The sequence below is a fragment of the Rhea pennata genome, chromosome 9, assembly GCF_028389875.1.
Source record: "Rhea pennata isolate bPtePen1 chromosome 9, bPtePen1.pri, whole genome shotgun sequence".
Taxonomy (NCBI): domain Eukaryota; kingdom Metazoa; phylum Chordata; class Aves; order Rheiformes; family Rheidae; genus Rhea; species Rhea pennata.
This window is the reverse complement of record NC_084671.1, coordinates 6486205-6506156: the sequence shown is the minus strand read 5'-3', so window position 1 is coordinate 6506156 and position 19952 is coordinate 6486205. Positions and strand designations below refer to the sequence as shown.

Below are 19952 nucleotides of genomic sequence, written 5' to 3'. Positions count from 1 at the left end.
AGCACTTGGTAACTGCCAGGTATCTGCCACAGACTTCTTCCTTTAATTTTGTGTATAATACGCAACACAAAACAATCTGCCCAAATTTGATATCTGGTACCTGGGATGGCCTTAAAGCTGAAATTCAGTTTAATTCATTTTATTTTACTGTGCTTGGCAACAAAACAATTTTGTTCTCAGAGGCACCTTGTAGAAAACACAAACTTACGCCATCTGAGTACACAAAAGGCAATAGTTCAGCAGAGAGCTGGTATCAAAAAAGAAACCAGAGATCATTCCCCCAAACCTCCGGAACACATCCTGCCTCTTTAAGGAGTCAGCCCCAGCTGCCGAGGAACTGCTGAAGGGGAGAAAAAAATTCGACTTACAACAGCATCACAGACTTTTTTCTAAACACATGGCTTACACTAAAACACAGTCAGGATGTTTCCATACGTTCTGCATGACAAATATTTCTGCTCGACTGGAACTACTGCAACACTATTAACATACAGAGCATAATCATTAAGTCTACCACTTCCACATGCCCCACCACAAGTTCCTCTTTCTGTTTAATATCTTGTCACATTGTGAAAACTAAGTGTCCAAGACAATTCTAAACAGCAAGTTTAATAAAAGCTCCATACTGCTTGTATGCTCATCAAAAGCAGCACACTGCAATAATACCTATCAAAGTAAAAAGTTTTGCAGTGCAAGTTTCTACTCAGACTACAAAATTCATTTGCACGCAACCACCAGTGCACACAAACACTTGTAGCCTCAAATACTGTTACTTTTATAAGTGTTTTTCATTAAAATGGGTTTCTAAATAGCATCATGTTAGCTGTTTAACTTTGTATTTACAAATATCATCATGAAATGGGCTAAATTTGGAAATCAGTTAGTATTTCACTACTAGATAAATAATAAGACAGATTTTTTTTAAATGAGGTCTTAACCAGCACATTAATTCAAGAGCTAAAATATTTTTGAAGGAAATGTATCAGAATGCCCTATATGTAGGAAGTGCAAAAAGCCTTAAACACAGCAACTGTAGCCTCCCAAAAAGCACCTGCAAGCTAAGATTTCTTGTGTGGGAAAATATCAGGAAAGCATTCCACCCCTGCCCTAAATAATGTCACTGCTCAACAGGAGACACCAGCTTGCTAAGGAGCCTACTAGCCAACCTAGACTTTTGGTAAGCGTATCCTAATTAAACACAAACTAAACTCTAGCTACCCTGGCAGACTACAGAGTGTACAGAAATGCAAATAATCACAAAACAATTCTGAAAATCCCTTCAAAATATTCTGACAGTTTTGTGTCAACACTCCTATCCAGTCTGACATACTAGTTATCGAGCACCTCCTAAAAACAGAGTATCCCAAAAGAGAATTTCAGAAGCTTAAACATCTGACTATTCTTGATGTTTAAAAAAAATAAACACATGCACAAACACTTCCATGTGACAAGACCCCATGGGGAAATTTTGTAAAAGCAGCAAAAAGTCTTTATTTAAATCAGAGAAACAATTAAAGCATTAAGGACAGATCAAAGCAGGCATTACTAATTACCCCTTAATTGACGGCACTCACAGTAGGGACATGCAAACTGCAACAATAGCAGGTTTGTTACATACTAATTTTTTTCTGACTTGAGCACACTGCACAAATCCATCAGCTCTTCAGCAATACCTGTTCAATACAACACAGATTTAAAAGAGCCAGTAAAAGAGCCAGACACCTTTGCAAGAAAAATGAGCTTTTTTTCACCTACCAGCATAGAGATGTCTATGATCAAGATCTTGCTTAACTGCTAAACTTTACTTATAAATAAATATATGAAGTTATTTAATGATTTTTTTCCTTCATATGACATAATATGTAACAGTAAATAAGAACCTAATCACAATGTTCACCTCCTCTAATTACAGCCATTTGTTCACTCAAATACACATTCCAAAGAAAATGATGTTTGATTACTAGGATAAAAATAAGTCATACCTTCAAGGGAGAGGGAAAATACTGGGAAGGGAAGGATGGAAAGGACAACAACAAGGACAGGACTGTAAAGCTTAACAGTATTTCTTAGTGAATCCTCATCCCCTTTTCAGGCCTAATTTCTTCAATCCGATCTATAAGAACATTTACTCAAATCTATACGTTGTCACATTACAGTCAGAGTCCTGCATGGGCACAGGAATGGGCCTGCAACGGTCACAAGGGCAATGAAAACTACAGCAGAATCTTTATTTCTCCTTAATCACACAAGAACAGTGTTGGTCATTAAAAAAAGTGTTAAAAGCCACATAGTTGCATTTAATCATTTGAACGGGAGGCAAAGTGTGACCTTCCTATAATGGAGCGGGAGGGGAAGAAGAGAGACTTTCCCACAACTTGTTCATTTTATTTCTTTAAAACATTCCATGGATTTTACAGTAGTTGCTAACTTGCCCTAAGGCAACAGCCAAACAAGTATCCCAGTATGACAATGGAGAAGTGATTATTAAAGATGTATTTATAAGGCTCTCTGTCCAGTTATTCTATCACAAGCTAAATTAGGTCAAAAAGGTAAAACTGAATGGGAAGATTCAAGGGAAGATACAAGTTGCTACAAAAAGTGATGTCAACATTTCAGGCTACTTCACTTATCTTTCAAGTCTCTAGCGGGAAGCACCCCACGTCATGTTCAGGGGTTAGCACACAAATTTTTGGCGACATTTATTTTAGGAGATAATGTGCATTAATATCCCAAGTCCTCACAACCTGTGAGAAATGCCACTAAGCAGCCCAGAGCCCTCATCCTTCCTTAGCTTGGTGATGGGAGGAACGAGGTCCACACAAAAGGCCAAACAATAGAGAGACAATCTCAGAATCTGTGTTCCCAGCAGAAACAGGGCTTCCAACTGGACTTATAAAATAGGGACTCTCTTAAAGTCTGCAAAATTTACATTAACTGTGACCATAATACAATAGCTATAATGCACAAGTTAGAGCAACTTTCCCAGTCAACAACAGTTTCACCTACTATGTGCTATGACAGGAGTAAACAAAGTAATTTTATAATTATTTTGGTACTAACTGCAGAAGGCACCACCTGACAGGAAGTTAGTCTGTTCCAACTATATTAAAATAGAAAAGAAGCAGGCAAAGCCCCTAGTCTCCAAGAAAATTACAATATGATACTCTTAATTATACTAATTGTGTTTCCCGGTATTGAGGCAGGATTAATATAGTATTTCTGATGTTAGATTTCATAAACACAATTGGTTTCAGTTTAACCCTTCTTCATAATTGTATTTCACAGCTCTTTCAACCAAAATTAGCCACCAATTATGCTGATGGCTGATAAACATTCACAATATCAGAATTTTTCCCCAAGGGAGCCAAATTACTTCTTACTTGTGAAGTAATCTTAATGAACCCTGAGTGAAAATCCTGTAGTCAAATTCCCCAGCAGAGTTTGCTTACTACCTCTATGCTACTACCAAAGAGGAGAAAACCTCCACCCAAACGCAGAACCACTCTCAACTAACACCTCTTGAACTAGCATGAGAGCACAACAGTCTTAAGAGTAAGGAAATGACCATATATAAGTATGTATAGACATGCACAAAAACATTTGTTTTAGGAATCACCGAAGTATCTGAGACGGAAGCAAGTCTCAAGACAACAGGTGCTGGGAACTGTACTAGAGAGATCTTACTTGTCTCTCACTCCCACTCTACTCGTCAAAGTCCTTTCACCAGTCTCCAAGCTTGGGGCTCATACAATGGAGAATGACTGGCATTGTGTTTCTGTTCCCTCTCCAGGCACAGTTCCAACACTCACAACGATCCATCCAGAAACATTCAAAAACGTTATTATGAGATAATATCTTCTGCTGAAATAAATATAATTTCATATACTGTTACACCAAGCTCATCTACAGAGATCTAGCTAAGATGACATTTGAAGAGAGTGATCCTTAACAGAGATAGAGGTGATAATTAGACAGGTACATTTTTCTAAGCATTTTAGGCTGGATTTTATCAACAGCATAGTCTAGCCATGCTTAAGATGTACCATCACTTGAAATATGGCATTTGCATAAACACAATAAAGGGAGATAAAGGCCACATTGTTACTTAGGCAACTTTGCCTGGAAGCTCTAGGGACACAGAAACAAGTATCTTGAGCACCCAAACAAAAAGTGAACAGAGGAAAAAAAAAAAAAAAAATCCCCACGAAGTAAAAGGAAATGGAGACTCTTGAGTAATAAGCAATAGTGGCAATAGTGAAGTCTTCCTACAAAATAACAACAGAAAACTTTTTTTACAAATTCTTAGTAGTGGTTCTCTAAGAGCTACTTAGGTTTCTTTTTGAATACCTGTGGGGTCACAAACCCTTTTTATGCCAGCAGAAGAGAAGATAAACCTTACTGGTGAATAAGTTGTTACAGCAAGTGTGCACAACATTTTTTCTGTGCTTCTAAATATTTTTAATTTCCTATGGATGAAATTTGCAGAGAATTAACAGCAACCCAGAGGACAACTGGGAGGGACAAAAGAGGATGTACAGCTTCTAACAAACCTTATACGCCAAAAGGTTCCCCCCTGCCTTTCCCAAGGGAAAGGAGAGAGATCTATTTACCCAAAACAAAGAAAGAAAAACAATAAAACTCCAAAACACACTCCACCAAAAACGTTAATTATATAATCAAGGAGTTGTAACCAATGACCAGTCACAGCTTATAAACAAAGCATTTGCAGAAGTCTGCAAATTTTCTGCTTTACAAACACATACAGGGTATGTAAAAAAAAAGAAAAAAAAGATGTTGCACAAATTAAGACCCAGAACTTGGTCTCACACTGAACACTGAGAAACAAACAAAACACTCATCTCCAGGACTAGCTTCAATTTTTAGTAGTATTTGATGGTCATAAGAAAAGTGAAGATATACGTTTGTTTTTTTTAAAGAGGTATCTTGAGATAAATAAAGTAGCATTCAAAAATGGGCAAACTGCCCCACGAAATAGAAGTCAATCTGAACTTCTTCATATTTCAGAACAGCATTCCCCGAAGCCTATTCAGCTATTTGGTTGGTTAAATTTACAAGCAAACCTTCAAACTTCTGAAGTTTTTTTTATCTAAGAGAATTACAAAATCTTGCTCTAGCTCTGCTCTCCTTTTTTAAATTACCCTGTTGTGCTGCAGATTTGCAAAACATGACTTTAAAATGAGTAAATCTCAGCGTAAGTTTGTTCATTAACTTGAACCTTAACTATTTCAGAATACAAATTCAGATTCCATATTTACTTTTTAGTCAAATATCACCTATGCTTCTGGATGGTTATTCTACTGTCTTTGAGGTTGTCCAAAGAGTTACACTACCTCAAACTGATTTTTTTTTTTTTAAGGGTCAGTGATGTTTTCATCACAAAGCTAACTCAATGATTTGTTTCTTAACAAATGACTTGTTAACAAATAGTGATATAGAAATATTTTTGATATATTTTTCATCTAGAAAATACTTTTGACACAGAAAATGATCTATTGATGTTATAGGCAGAAATATCAATGTCAGAGGCAGAAAAACCATACATAGAATTGCAGTGAATACACATAAGCATCGGTGCAGAAGAAACAAATAAGACTTTTAAGGGTATGATGACAACAGCTTAGATTTTTCAGAGAGTAAAAGTCATTCAACCAAGAAATTGGGCAAAGTTAATTTCAACACTAGCATTAACGGTTGCAGAAAATACAGCTTTTAACACCAAGCACAGACTTCTTCACAGTGGGCATAAATACAACTTAAAATTCAGCAGAACCAACAAGCTTACATTCTTTACCATCAAGATATTTAAAGTCAATTCTATTAATAAAAAAAAAACACCATCACCCAAAGGAATTGCTTAGTCAAGTTTTTTAATTAGAACGTAAGAAATATCGCAACAACAAAAATTCCTGTAATTATGCTGAGTGACAGTGCACTTTATATACATCCCCCAATCCACATCTCTTACCTTAATTCCACAGTACATCAACAGATGATCTGATTAGCTGCCACAGAAGAAAACCTAGTATCTTCAGCCTCCCCTAGGGAGGGAATTTCATCAGTAATTCTAAAATGAAGCTCCAAGTATAAGTATTTGGAAATTGCTAGCAGGTTTGTTTCAGTTTCCACTTTATTGCCGAAATAGGTCACTCAGAAAAAGTCTGCATTTAAATCTGCCACTTAACGTCTGGGGTTGGGGGTTAACAATCTGACTACACGGAAAGAAATGGCTGCTTTAGCCATTTTACACATATCATAAAAACATTCGCTATGCCAGTTTCAGACAGTTACAACAGAGTATGTGAAGTTAATAAAAGTTATAAAACTGGCAGAACTTGCTTTGTGGAGAATATAAAGTTTCATTCCTATAAGGAAACAGTTAGCATATTGTTAGAGCCAGGAGAAGCAGTGTCTTGTATAGCATAATCATTTCCCAGCTCCAGACAGTCATGTTCAAAGAACTCATCTGCCAAATATACACAGAGTCCTTAGAAGGCTGTAGAATCTGGGTTAAAAAAAAAAAAAAGATCTAATAGAGATAATGCCTTCTCCACTGGAAAGTGTGAACAGAAGGGTAGATGAAATACAGCAAGTGGGCTACTGTCCTTCACTATTTATACCACTCCAGCTTGAGGTCTTTCCTTGCGGTGATTTGAAGATGTTAAGTCTGCAACACATCAAACAAGCTTTGTACAAGGAGCCCATGCTAGAAATGACAAAGAGAGTTAATTATTTATTGCATTTGGATGAAATATTCTCTTCAAATGAAGGTTAATGCCAGTTGTGCAACAGTTATTTCTGATGGTTTCGGCATGAGGAGCAGAGAGGACTTCCCTTACCAGCATTTAACCCCAACCCACTAACAGAAATGTTGCACTGAACACCGCGCAAGGACTTATCATATTTGACATCCAAGACAAGCATCACATTAAAAAAAAAAAAAAAAAAGTCAGGAAACCTGCACATTTGCCATCCTTCCTGATAGTCTACTTCCTCCCTTCTCCTATCCCTGCTCCCCCCTCCAGGAGGCCAAAAGATAGGGTAAGACTTTTTCTGTAAAATTATACAAAGAACTGTTTCTGGTTATAACAGCTCCTGCTAGATTTTTTTAAGGTCTAATATTTATCTAACACTACAACGTGTTGCATCTTTTGTGTTATTGTTTATATATGTATGTATACACACAAAGATGACTTAAAGTCAAAAAGGACAAAGAATAAAGAGTACGGGAAACCAAAAATTTGTCTGTGAGAAGTAATGGTATTTAATAACCTGACAGAATCATTTCTTGACTTTGCTGGCCAACAAATACAATTTTTCAGATTATAAAGGTTGAGTATAATTGCTTTACTAACTTAGAACTATGGCTGCGTTAATAAACTTAAAAAGGATTAAAAATACTGACTAATGTGATTGCAATGTCTGTAGACTGAGTAAAGAATGTGGATCTTGGATTTTAAAATACTGACACCATTGATTGGAATGTGCCAGGTCTACAGTTGCAGGATTATTTTCATTTGAGCAGGTCCTATATAGATAATTCAAGCATTCCTGCAGACGTGGGTCTCTCTTCACCTATAAAATCTCCATATTTTTGAGAGAGATCCATAGATACTAGGATACATTCAGAAACTGATGATATGAGAATGCTGATGAGACACTGACTTTCAAAGAGTCCATTCAAATTAGTTTGAATGCATCACACTTACCGATCCTTCCAGGCATACGTATGTACAAATAAGTAAACATGCAAACCCCAAATACAAGTCCTACTTATTTACAAACCCAAAGAATTTTGAAAATTAAAGACATAGAACATATTCTTTGTGTCTTTAACGTCTGCCAACCTATTTCTAGAGATAAATGCATTTCCCAGCAGTAGACTCCTAGGGATTGAAAAATAAAAAAATTCTTCACTGCAACCAAAGGATAAACATTTTACATGAACAACTTCTCTGCTCAGTTATGTGTTTTTCTGCTGTGAAGCAGGACGCCTTGTTTTTATATACTTGTAAACTTGAATAGTTTGAGTTTGACTCTTAATTTATTTCTCCTCCTGCTGATGATTCATCCTTTGCCCCTCTCCTCCACGTTACACTGAAGCTCCTCTGTTCAGCTCCTCTTGTGGGAGGCCACGTCAGCAGGAAACGGCGCTGGCTGCCAGCTCACATTCGGGACTGTCTGGAGCAGACAGTGTGCGGCGGCGCACAGGCCATCGCTCCGGCCTGTGCAGTGAGCAGGCTTCAGAGTCTGGAAAAAGACTATCCCCCTGTACAGTCATATCACTATACAGGCGCAGGATTTCCTATCCTACAGTACACTTAGAGTTTCCACGTTTCAAAGGATTTCAAAATTATTTCCAGTTGCAACAATGTTTCTCTCCCTTACTCTCCTCTCAATGTGTAACATATTCAGACCTGAAGATTTGGAAAGGATTAATGTAAGCCAAATCAAATTTCATTACACACCGAGTGTTTTTTCCCATTTAAATTCCTGTATCAAGGGAATTATATTAAATAATAGATACTAATTCACCATACTTTAAACACAATAAATTTTTAACATAATAGAGTATTCTATAAACTAAATCTCCTATTGCAGATGCACCCTACTCGAGATTTATTCCAGGCACATATAAAAATATACATATATATTATAATAACAACAATATTCTTAGTGTTACTAGACTTAAAATGGAAATGCTATCCCCACAACAAACAAAGCATCCTATTATTTACTGGTGGCTTATTACACAGCTTCCTATACTTTACCCTACTGTGCTAAAACAAAACCCTATGAGAAGGCAGGCTACAATTTCAATGACAATAAAAAGGAAAACAAAATCTATTCTGATTGAGTTAGCATCTCTTGCCTCTCCTTTCCCATGGATGATTTCAACACAAGTTTCACAAAGGTATGGAAACGTGAAAGTTAATCCACACGGAAGGAATAAAAGAGGCACAGTCAGGACCTTAGTTTTTTTTTTTTTTTTTTTTTTTTTAAGATGACCATATACTAAAAGACTAAAGCATGCACTTACTACATCTCTATCTATAATATGGGTAGAATAACTACAAAAAACTACACTGTGTGCTACATAAGACGGGGGAAGGGGAGGAGAGGAAGAAAGCAACAGTTGAACCCAGAACTGCACAGAAGACAACTGACATGCTAAAAGTGACATTGTCAGTTCCTGCTTTGCAGAAAATGTATGTTCTGATCAGTGCAATGCTTTGCAAAATATTCTGAAAACACTCATAACTGGAGTCTAAGACTTTCTTGAAACTTCACTGTGGTCCAAGTTCTGAGAAGCCAGCAGGTACTACAGAAAAAGGAAGGAAAAAAAAGGTGCCAGATAGGACTTGAAAATTCAATCAAACTGCCTACCTGAATACTGGCAGATAAAGTTTTTACTTCCGCACACCTCTTTTTTTTTTTTTTTTTTTTTTTGGGGGGGGGGGGGTGGCAGGACAGGACTACAGTATCCTCTTTCTTCAAAGCCTTTGTGCACTGTTAGTTAATTGACCCGTACCAGTTTTGGCTTCCGTCCGGGCAGGTGCTGCATACCTCCGTGCTGCTGCACGTTCCAGGTGCGTGCCTGCTTTGCCGAGGTTCCAGAGGAATGCAAAACCAACGGCTGCACTTAAGTGTTCAAGATAGCGTTACACCCAGGAATGTGACGGGCTGCACTCCGATTATAGGTGCGTTTGCAGCCTGCAAAAAGCTTTCCAAAGCAATGTTATTTCAAGTGCTGCTGTTACGTCATTTTAGAATGGAAGTAACCAAGAAAGCTGTACTGATCAGCAACCCATCAGCTAGCAGCGCATCTGGACAGCAGTGGAAATGCGTTCAGGAGCTAATGAAAGAGATGCGTTGATTCTCAGAGAATACTAAAAACAGCTAACTATCTGTATTTTTTGTTCTCTCCCTTAGACTTCCTTCATCCCAAATCTCTGATCCTACATCCAAGTCCCTTGTGTATTCCCTTCACTGCTCTAATCTTGGCTTCCTCTTGTCTCCACCCAGAAACACACCAGTTATCAGTCATTTGCTTACATGATGTCCCATCTATTTTCAACTCTTTCCTTCCCTCCAAGAAACTGAGTCGCTTCCTTGTTTGCAATCTCACAAAAAAAAAATGTTTTGCTTCAACTATTCTGAACACTAACAGCCTTACTTCACACACATACACATCTTCCTCTATAAACCCATAGCTATTTAGCTTCTAAGAAATACATCTATTCGTTTGCATTGTTGTGAGGTCCGCCGGTGAAAATCTTGGCAAAAAATTTTTAAAAGTAATAACAATAAAAAATTGTATTAGTATTGATCATCATTTATTTGGAATACTTCCCCTTCCCAAATTAAGGGAGTAACTCCAGAATATACTAAAGAAATCAATGCTGGATGTTTTAGCGTACGTCTTGCTTTCCCCCAAGTTACTTGCTTTTAAAGCCAGAGAAATTTAACTCATGCATTCTTTGTTTTACAGGAGAAAAACATACAAGAACTCTGTAGTGCTTCAAGTTTAACATCAATGGCAAAACCCTGGAAAATATCAGCTGAGGTGAATGCTGATTTTAGTAAGTTGGGTGTGTTTATTACCCTGTTTTCATTTCAAACTGTAACCCCTCCACACACACACACACCCTCCCAAAGGCAATTTAGGCTGCTGTCTACTACACAAATACTCAAGCTTAAAAACATAGTTGAATAGCTGAAACCCTACCATGCCACAGTACATTTTTGTCTTGTCCTTGAAAACATCAAAACCAAGCAGAAACCTAAATGTAGACTCTTGTTGACCTGTGCAATGCTAGGATTAAAGCATATCTTCCTTTTTCTCTTCGCACACAGCAATTTTGTGCTTCACTATTCCAAATCTAGGGCAGAGACACCAAACAATCAAAGACTAGAGATAAGTTTCAAGAACAAGTTGCCAAAAGCACAGTCTAGACACAATACTCTCAATCTGAATTTTTATCACACCAGGTGCTCTTCTGCTATATGTTGTATCCTTTCTTCTAATTTTTGTTACATGCTTTTCACATGCTAAACTTCTCTACAGAAAGCTACAGAACAAAAGCGTTTTAGTCTAACTTGTTTGTGGCAGAAAAGTAGCACCTAGCCTGACTATAATTTATGTTGCTGGCAATTTAAATGAACAATTTTGTGAGATCAACGGATGAAAGTTGTCTACAGTCTGCCTCAAGGTCTCCATATATATGCAATTTCAGCATGGGGATGACAACCAAGTTCAAACTGCATCAGAATAATTATTTTGTCCCTATTATTCATAGCACAGTGCACACGCAAACTTGGCATTACTGGCTTCCAGGATGAAAGAGCACTGAGCAGATGTTTGAGTGCACTGCCACTGCCTCAAACTATTTCCAAACAATACCATGTTTTTAAGTAATTTAGTATCTGACACAATTCTCATACAATAATAAAAATGCATACCAAAGACCTTAAGCTATTGTGTAAAAATGTCAATCTTCAGTCAGCCACTAGGGGAAGGGAATTTGCTGAATAGATCAGATTCATCCAGAAATGTAACCCAACATGAACCTATTTATTCTAAGATTCAGACAGCAGAGAAATTGTTTTTCAAATATAGGGAGTTTGTTTCGGTTCTGTTCCGTAGCTAATCAGATACATGTCCGCCCTCTCTTACATATTTCACTCAATGTGATTACACTAAAGTACTAGCTAGAAGCAATCTCTATATCAAGGAGTGTGCAAGGTCTACAGCTACAGCTGAGCAAAGTGGGAGAATATACAGCATGGCTTTGTCTTTTCCTTTGCAGAGCTAGCAACAATCTAGTCCTGAGTGAGCCTGTGAAAAAGGCTGGAAAAATTGCAAGTAAATGAAGTATTTACATCATTTACGACCTAACAAAACTACATAAAAAGGTAAAGTATTATGCAGAGTAGTTTTTATGCTGGTAATACAGTGTACATATACTCATTTTATTTTACAAAAGTACTGAATTTAAATCAGTCTCTTCAGTAAAACAGAAAGGTACAGTTTTGCAGTTAAAACCCAAAATCAAGCCCAGGTTCTGGGGACAGAAGTTTTGGTCTGTCAAGTCTCAAAGCTCTCTCAGTGGGAAGGAGATGCACTTTTTCCACCCGGGGCCCTGCCTTTCCAGGGGCTGTAGGCCTGGTGAAACTCACTCCTCCTCCAGTTGGAGATGAGGTATGCCAGTAGAAAGTAGGAGTGGAGGAGCAGGGGAAAGAACCGGCAGATGCTGCTCTTCAAAGGCAAGTTCCATCAATCATGGGATCAAGCACGTTTTGCCCAAAGGAGGCAGCAGCTCACACTAAGTTTCAGCAGTTAAGAGCTACCACCTCTCACAGATGCTTCTTTCCGTACAGATGCTGTAGCTTGCAGCCCTCAACCATTTCCAGCCACAGGCACGCTGTGTAAAACCTGACTCTGCTCTTTTGGTGCTTGGCCCATAAATTCCTGACTCAAACGGACTTTGGGTGCTATAAGAAGGGTGAAGATACACGTGCCTTACGTTCAGGCAATCAGAAATATTTCACGAACAACTGAAGTTTGGTGTTCAAATCTTTGTGTAAGCAAAGACTTCAGCTAAGTTTCAGAGGAGTTAAGCATGTGTAGCTTCCACAGATTTCAGCACAGCATGAACAAGGCTTTCCTTCCCCTCTCCTTGGGATTACCACTATTTTTGGAGGAAGTACACTAATACTTTGTTATTAATATACATGCACCTTAAAAGGAACAGTCAAAGACCAGTCTTCCAATAGCACACAAGTAATGTGCTTTATGCTCATACTTTATAAGATTTAATTCAGGCCAGGTGGCCAGTCTCAATTTTCAGCAAGCATTCAAATGCTTAACAGGCCTAGATAGGCAAGACAGCATGCCTTCTGGCTGCACAGATAACATCAAGTCTCAGTATTTCACCTGTTTCAACCTTTAGGAACTATGAAAAGATTCCTTTTGATCAATCTATAACATACCCTTTCTTTATTCCTTTTCCTGGTTGTCGTTATAAAGGTTACAAGGGATTTGTAATCTCTCTGTAATCCCTCCACTCCTCAATTTCACAAGCTGGAACTTGATGCCACTGTTTCATAATGACAACTTGTCAATCATCAAGCATCAGAGTTTTTATTCCCCTTTGTTAGCATGACGTTTGGATAAACTCAAACTACTAAAGGACAAATTTTGCTGTAAATACAATGAGAGTGGAAACCGAACTTTGCAGAAGCAGTACTCCCAGACCTCCCTAAGGAAAAGGGATCCTGACAGTAACCAGCCCTCAGAAGCAGGTATCACATGAAGATTGTGGAAAATTATTTTCAGTTTAATGTCTTCCTTATAAAAGGAACAGAGATCTTTGTTTGGCTTTATAGAATGGTTTAAACAAACAATTCCCAACCTTTACAACCAAGTGGGACAGACGGATTGTTTTTATGACAAGTCAAACCCCACAGCCTCTCTCTTACCACATGACATGAACTGAATAAGCTGTTAGAAAGTTGCTGATGAGAAAAGTCACAGTGAAACCACCTGGAACAGATCAGGAGCTCCCCTAAATAACCAGATGTGTGTCCTGTGCCATACAGACTTCTACTGAGGGCTACATTTCTCTGAAAGACCAGATTTATCATTCTAAATCTGGGCTTTCCAGGCAACATCCAACACCCTTGATGTCCCCTGGCTAAATTTTCCGCAGTCACCATCTTTTTAGTCAGTTATTTACCCACCACCACCACCACCCCCCCCCCGGCTCACACGACTTACTGGGCTTAGAAACCAGATGTCCGGAACAAGGCATCCATGGTACCCAGAGACAAACAGGAATGAAGACAACACTTACTATATAACATGTCCAACGTTCAATTAAAAGAACACGATTATTCTGATTTTACAGCATTTTAGAGGTTGGTTTTCTCAGGGTTTTGTTGTTGTTTTTACTTTCTTTTTCTTTAAGTTTTCACCAGTTATCTGACTGGTCAAACCATAAGGAATTGGAAAAAGTTATTAGATTCAGATGTGTCAACTATTTCAAAACACTGGAGACCTTCAAATGTGCATCTCCTTTTTATTTTAAAGAGATTACTTGATCAGTCAAGAATTAAATTTCAGGGTGTTTAAGACTGAGAAAGTTTCAGAAGCACAGAGGTTATTTTCCCCAAACACTTTTCTTCCAATCTTTAGAAGACAAGTGTAAATTCATTAAATTTTCATCTGTGCTAACTTGATGGCAGTTCTCCTAATCATTCTTATCCTTCCCCAGACATGCCAGGACTTGATCACAGAGCCAAATGTAATCCTGGATATATAAAATCAGTGGGTCCCGGGATGCTCTTCTACTATTGCTGAAAGTGAGACAAAAAGAGGCTCCAGGAGCTCAAACTGAAGATTTCAGACTTCTCAGAAAGTAATATAAAATAAAAATTCACTAAGATAAAAATCACTCTATATAAGCAAAGTTAGCTGCAAAATGGCTACACGATAAAGAGAAGCTTTCACATACCCTAAAGGATTTAATGTAGCTAAATTATGGCATCTCAAATTTCTAATAAAACTGTTCACTCCCTAAACTCAGAAGAATCACACAAGTTATTATAAAGGATTCCTGCATATTGTGAATACGAATAAATCATACTTACAAGGTTATCTTAGAGCATAACATCGAGTATGTACCAATAAGGAAACAAAATATTTTCCATTCAAGATGGAACTACCAAGCCAGGCATACACACTATTTACATAAGAGACTCTCATGCTGCCTTAACACAATGTTAAATAGTACAACACGGTAGCAAAAATATAACATAATATAAATTTGGCCTGAGTAGAGAGAATATATTAGCTTTAAATATACACAATATTGCAACACGGAAAAAGTCACAACACGTTCTAATGCTCTATGAGGAGCAAGAGGATATGCGATCTCTAGAAACATATAGTAATTTTGCCTTTCATTTTAATCTCGGAGCACAGGAAAAAAGCAGAACCATCAAGATTCATAACTTTAGTGCTATTTGCTAGCAGACTAAGAATTTTTTTGAGCGACTGACACTTATAAATGATTCACCGTTCCACCGTGAAAACTGCTCAACCAAAAGTGGGATGCTAATCCATCTTTGAAGCACATATTCACTTCAGCAATATACATATTTCACAATAAAACACAAGTTGAAACTTTATCCTGGAGAGAACATAAAAACTTTCAGACAGAACTTAAACGAGGTATAAATATATTTGTACGTATACACACACACATATATATACACACACAGTGTGTGTACATGCACAGGCATGTGCTTATCTATACAGAGGTATCAAAGATGCTGCTGATGAGTACCAGCCAAACATTGTTGGCACTAATATGTTAAATTACTACAAATACATAACAAGAAGGTTCCAAACTGCATTCATTTGAACAATTTCTCTGAACAACACTTTGAACATTAAAAATAAATAAATAAATAAATGCTGTCATAATCAGGTTCTAATGGAAAAATTTTATATATTAACCTTTGTAAGAAAGTTCATTTCAAATAAAAGGAATAGCCAGCTTTACTATTCTTAATTGCCATGTGGACCAATTCCTTACTACACACTGGGTCAGATATAAATTTTAACAAGTTTTAAATTGCTGCTATCATTGCACATCAAGGCCAAATAATCCTGAATGGTGTTTGGAGAAGCTTCTTTAATTCCTATCTCAAATAACTATTAGTTCCTTATTTCCATGGAGATGAGATTTTTAACAATAAAAATATCCAGCTCTTAGGTACATAGCTCACAGATACATGGGTCCTCTGTACTTGAGCGACATTTATCCAAAAAATCTTACCTGATCAAAGCACTATTTTTTCTCTCGATCTTTGTTGAAAAAAAAAGATCTTGGACAATCAAAGGAAAAAGTTTACTTCATATTTACTTGTAAATTTTCAACTCTCAAACTCCTGAAACATGGGTAGGATGTTTTTCAGCATCTTTTCTTTTCTTTTCTTTTTTTTCTTTCTTTTTTTTTTTTTTTTCCAAAAAACTAGGATTATCCTACCAATCATTAAGACGTTACAAGAAAGTTTTGTAGAAATGTATTTCAACTTTCAGACACAAACTGTCAGTCTTCATATGACAGTTCATATGACAGTCTTCTTTGGCACTCTATACCAAACTGAAGCAAATGACATTAGGATGGCTAGGAGGCTGAAGCATACGACCTCCGAAGACAGACTGACAAGGCTGTGGCCAGCCTGACCTGACTGTGAAGCTAGCCCTGCTTTGAGCAAGAGATTGGATAAGGTGATCTCCAGAGGTCACTTCTAACTTAAATTTAAGAAAAAGCATAATTATCCTTGAGCAGTATGATTGGACTATATGAACTATATTTAATGCAATCCAAGGAATGGATCGCTTGTGTAGATTTCATTTCCACAGTCAAAATCAGCAGTAATTCACTGGCTATACAATTGCTATTACATTGATTATTTTCCACTATTGCTATTTTTTTTTTTTTTTTTTTTTTTAGGAAAGATTTCTCAGTGTGCAGCCTACTAAGACTTAATGATATTTATATCAGGAAAGGATGGGGGAGGCAACACTATTATAAAATTTGCATCTCCCTCTACCTCCCTTCTCAGAAAAACATTATGGTGGCATAAGTACCCGCCCCCCCCCCCCCCCCCCCCAAAAAAGAGATCACACTGAAAACAGTATTTGCAGTATGCCTATGCAAAATCTATTCCCTTTAAGTTTTGATTTTGCCTTCCTATATTTACTGTAGACAGTGTTATATCTAGAAAAATGTGTTTCTCTTCAAAGCTGTATTTACTCCTAGCTAGAAACCTTGCTTTATAATATTTAATAGGGAATCTGAAAGGTCTTTTGTTTTTCAGTCACTTCTACCTTCAGACTTGTTAAAGTTTTTAATAGTCTCTGTATTATTAAAAAAGCAATTGCTATTTATCTTACTTGCTCTATTTTACCAACAGGTAAAACACCAAAAGACTGCTTACATACTTCTATCCAAGTTAACTAACTTGCTCTGCTTCTAAAGAGGTGATAAAAAAAAATTCTGTTCAAAAAATACATATATATACACACATATCTGACTTCCCTAGCATTCTACATAGCTGTACCACTTTTTATTCATTTTGCACTCCTAATACTAGCATGAAGGAAAAAATCTTAGACATCCATTTGATTGTTATTCATCTGATTCACAACCCCTCATTTGTGTTACCATTTCATTGTAAGGAAAAAAACCTATAGATACAGATATCTAGACAATGACTTCAAAAAAAAAAAAAAAAACACCTACACTTCTAAGAAATTCATGTCTCATTCTGAGGTATGAGGAAAAAAGTCCTGTGACACAGTAGTCTTGTCTAAAATTTCTCACTATGTATGTCACCATTATATTTCAGAACTATTTTCAGAACTACATGTCACATTTTTGAAGAAATTAGAGTTTAAGTTTTTCATACCAGAAATGACTCTTGTCTGCATGTTCCCATATATTCTTACCTTGAATGCACTGCAGGGTTCCATCTTCAGCCCTTATTGTAAAGGTTTCACCTGGATTAACTTGAACCAAAAACACCTGCCAAAAGAAAGTAGATAAATTCTAATCACTCTAATCTTCAAAGGTTACATCTGTTCAACCCACTTATCTTCTTTAAAATAGGGAGAACATAAAACAAACAAATAAAAAACCACAAACACACACAAAGAAAGAAGTAGGCCAGTACTACATATTTAGGTACCAGCAGGGTCTAGTAATCAATACAGATTTAAATATTTTGCCCACTCATCTAAATTTTAGAAGCTGAAACAAAGATTTAACTCAGTAGTTGTATGTAGGTGAGAATTATGGTTTCAGGTTCCACCACCAATGACAGCGTACTTAAATCGGCCAGATGCTGCCAGCTAAGGAAATAAGTCTTTGGACCACAGGTACCTTCAGGCAGACAGTACATAACAAACTACAGCATGAAATATCAAGTCAAATGGTGCTTCCAATTTCACAGGAATAAAAATTCCTTGCAGTAACAATAGGAGTTTTATCCATTGCATTTTAAAAAAAATTTATCACACAGTCCTAGACATAACAGATCCTAGTAAAGCAAAATCCATAGACACACACTGTTTTATAGTTACAAACAGAACTAGTAATAAAATATTTAGTATGGAGGGAAAAAAAAAAGCGCACTCACTCCCAGTCTCCCACTGCTCAATTCTGCAGACGATGGGAATGCCACGAAGTCCAGAAAGTGCCAAAGCAGCATTCCACACTCCCCCTTTATTGCAACTAAGAGGTTGTTTCAAAAAAAGCATTTTGCATTTACCCATCTTACTTGTTTCCTGGCTCAAGTAGGGGGTTAGGTTAGAAGAAACTATTTTTAGTGAGACTGAACAAAAATGTTTATGCTACAGGAGCTCATAAGCAGCTATATCCTGATGACAAGGCGAGGCCGGCTGTGCTTATTTTAAGTAGGAGCCTGATCCTGACAGCACCTTGTGCACAGAGCACTCGGCCCTTCGGGGGAAGCTGCTCCAGGGCAGCCGCGTGGCTGGACTCCAAAGCAGCGCCAGGACACCTGCACAGTTGTCAGCCAAAATGTCTTTTACCATTTACCGAGTGCATTTACCAAGCACAGTGCAAAGCTGAAACAGCGCAACTTGCACTGACCTTTACTGAAGATTTAAGATAGAGAATTTTTATTGACATTAAATTGATAATACAGTGGATATCTTTTTGCGAAATCCCTCTCAAAATTTATCTGTAGTGTTTATACTCTGAGACACCTGCATGCAGAATTTTTGGTTGTGCAAAATGGAATGAAAGAATTTGAATTACTGTTCTGTTTCTGGAGCCCTTACATTAAAGGCATATTCTAATTATTGCTTACATGAACCCTACAGAAACCAGGTGTCACAGTTAGATTTCCAACGTACAAGTTGGAAACCAGAAGAGTGACAAATACAAGCCATTATTTGGTCTGCAGCAATAGTTTTTCAGAGAACACCGATCAGAGCAGATCTGATCCGGCAGGCACAGACCACAGAAAATGGTTTGGAAAGGCCAAGAGCCACAAAGCCATCCCAGCTTAATTTCCGAGCGATCGGCGTGTGACAGTTGCTCTTCTGCTATGAATAGGCAGAAATTATTGACAACAGGAGACACACGTCTGGTCACAAGAAGTGCAGGGCAAACCAATGCCACCCAGCTTTCAGGAAGCCTAGAGAGCGCCAGGGGCAAAGAACCATAAAAATCCTCGACTGCCTCCCTTGCATTGTCCATTTGAAGCAGCGCCTCTCGAGCTGGTTTCTTCCTAAGGCAGCTGATTAAAGTAAAGCAGATGCCAGGACTATCACGCTTTTAGGAAGACTTAGTCCAAGTCTTCAAATTACATACAGTAAGTAGATTGGGGCTCCTCGCGTCCAAAAAACTTAATCTTTTCCCTAAACTACGTAGGTCACAGAAGTCAAATCAGTCCCCAAAAGCAAAAACCAGGCTACAGTTTGCCTGCTCCTGGGCGTCTCGCTGCTGCGTCTAGCCTCCGGATGACTGCGACATCGACAAGCGCATACACGAGCTGTTAAACCTAACAGCAGGTAAGTGCCGACCTAAGAGAGAGATTCCTGTTCCTACATGATTCATGTTACTACCACAGAGTTATTAGAATGACATAGTTTATAAATTCCTTTAAAAGGAGTCATTTGTAAAGGTCAGCCACTAGTCCAAATGTCTGCGTTAACATGTCTGCAGACACATTTCAAAAGTTATTTCTAGTTTTCCACATCAAAAGAAAAAAAAAGCAAATCTCAATTAAGATTGTATCCCCAGTAACAGCTCATTCGCGACGGCTGAAATAAAGCAGCATTAGCCTCGCTCCACTACGCAGGTTTTCACACAAACAAGTTGTTCCGTCAA

At 37.6% G+C, this 19952-nt stretch overlaps 1 protein-coding gene across 2 annotated transcripts in view; it reads right to left on the bottom strand.

Moving 5' to 3' along the window:
- Positions 1–19952, bottom strand: part of FNDC3B (fibronectin type III domain containing 3B) — a 216556-nt gene that overhangs the window by 141695 nt on the left and 54909 nt on the right. For both annotated transcript variants that reach the window (XM_062582738.1, XM_062582739.1), the window contains exon 3: positions 17543–17618. In XM_062582738.1, the coding sequence (XP_062438722.1) occupies positions 17543–17618 (76 nt within the window). The remainder of the gene's footprint in view (positions 1–17542; positions 17619–19952) is intronic.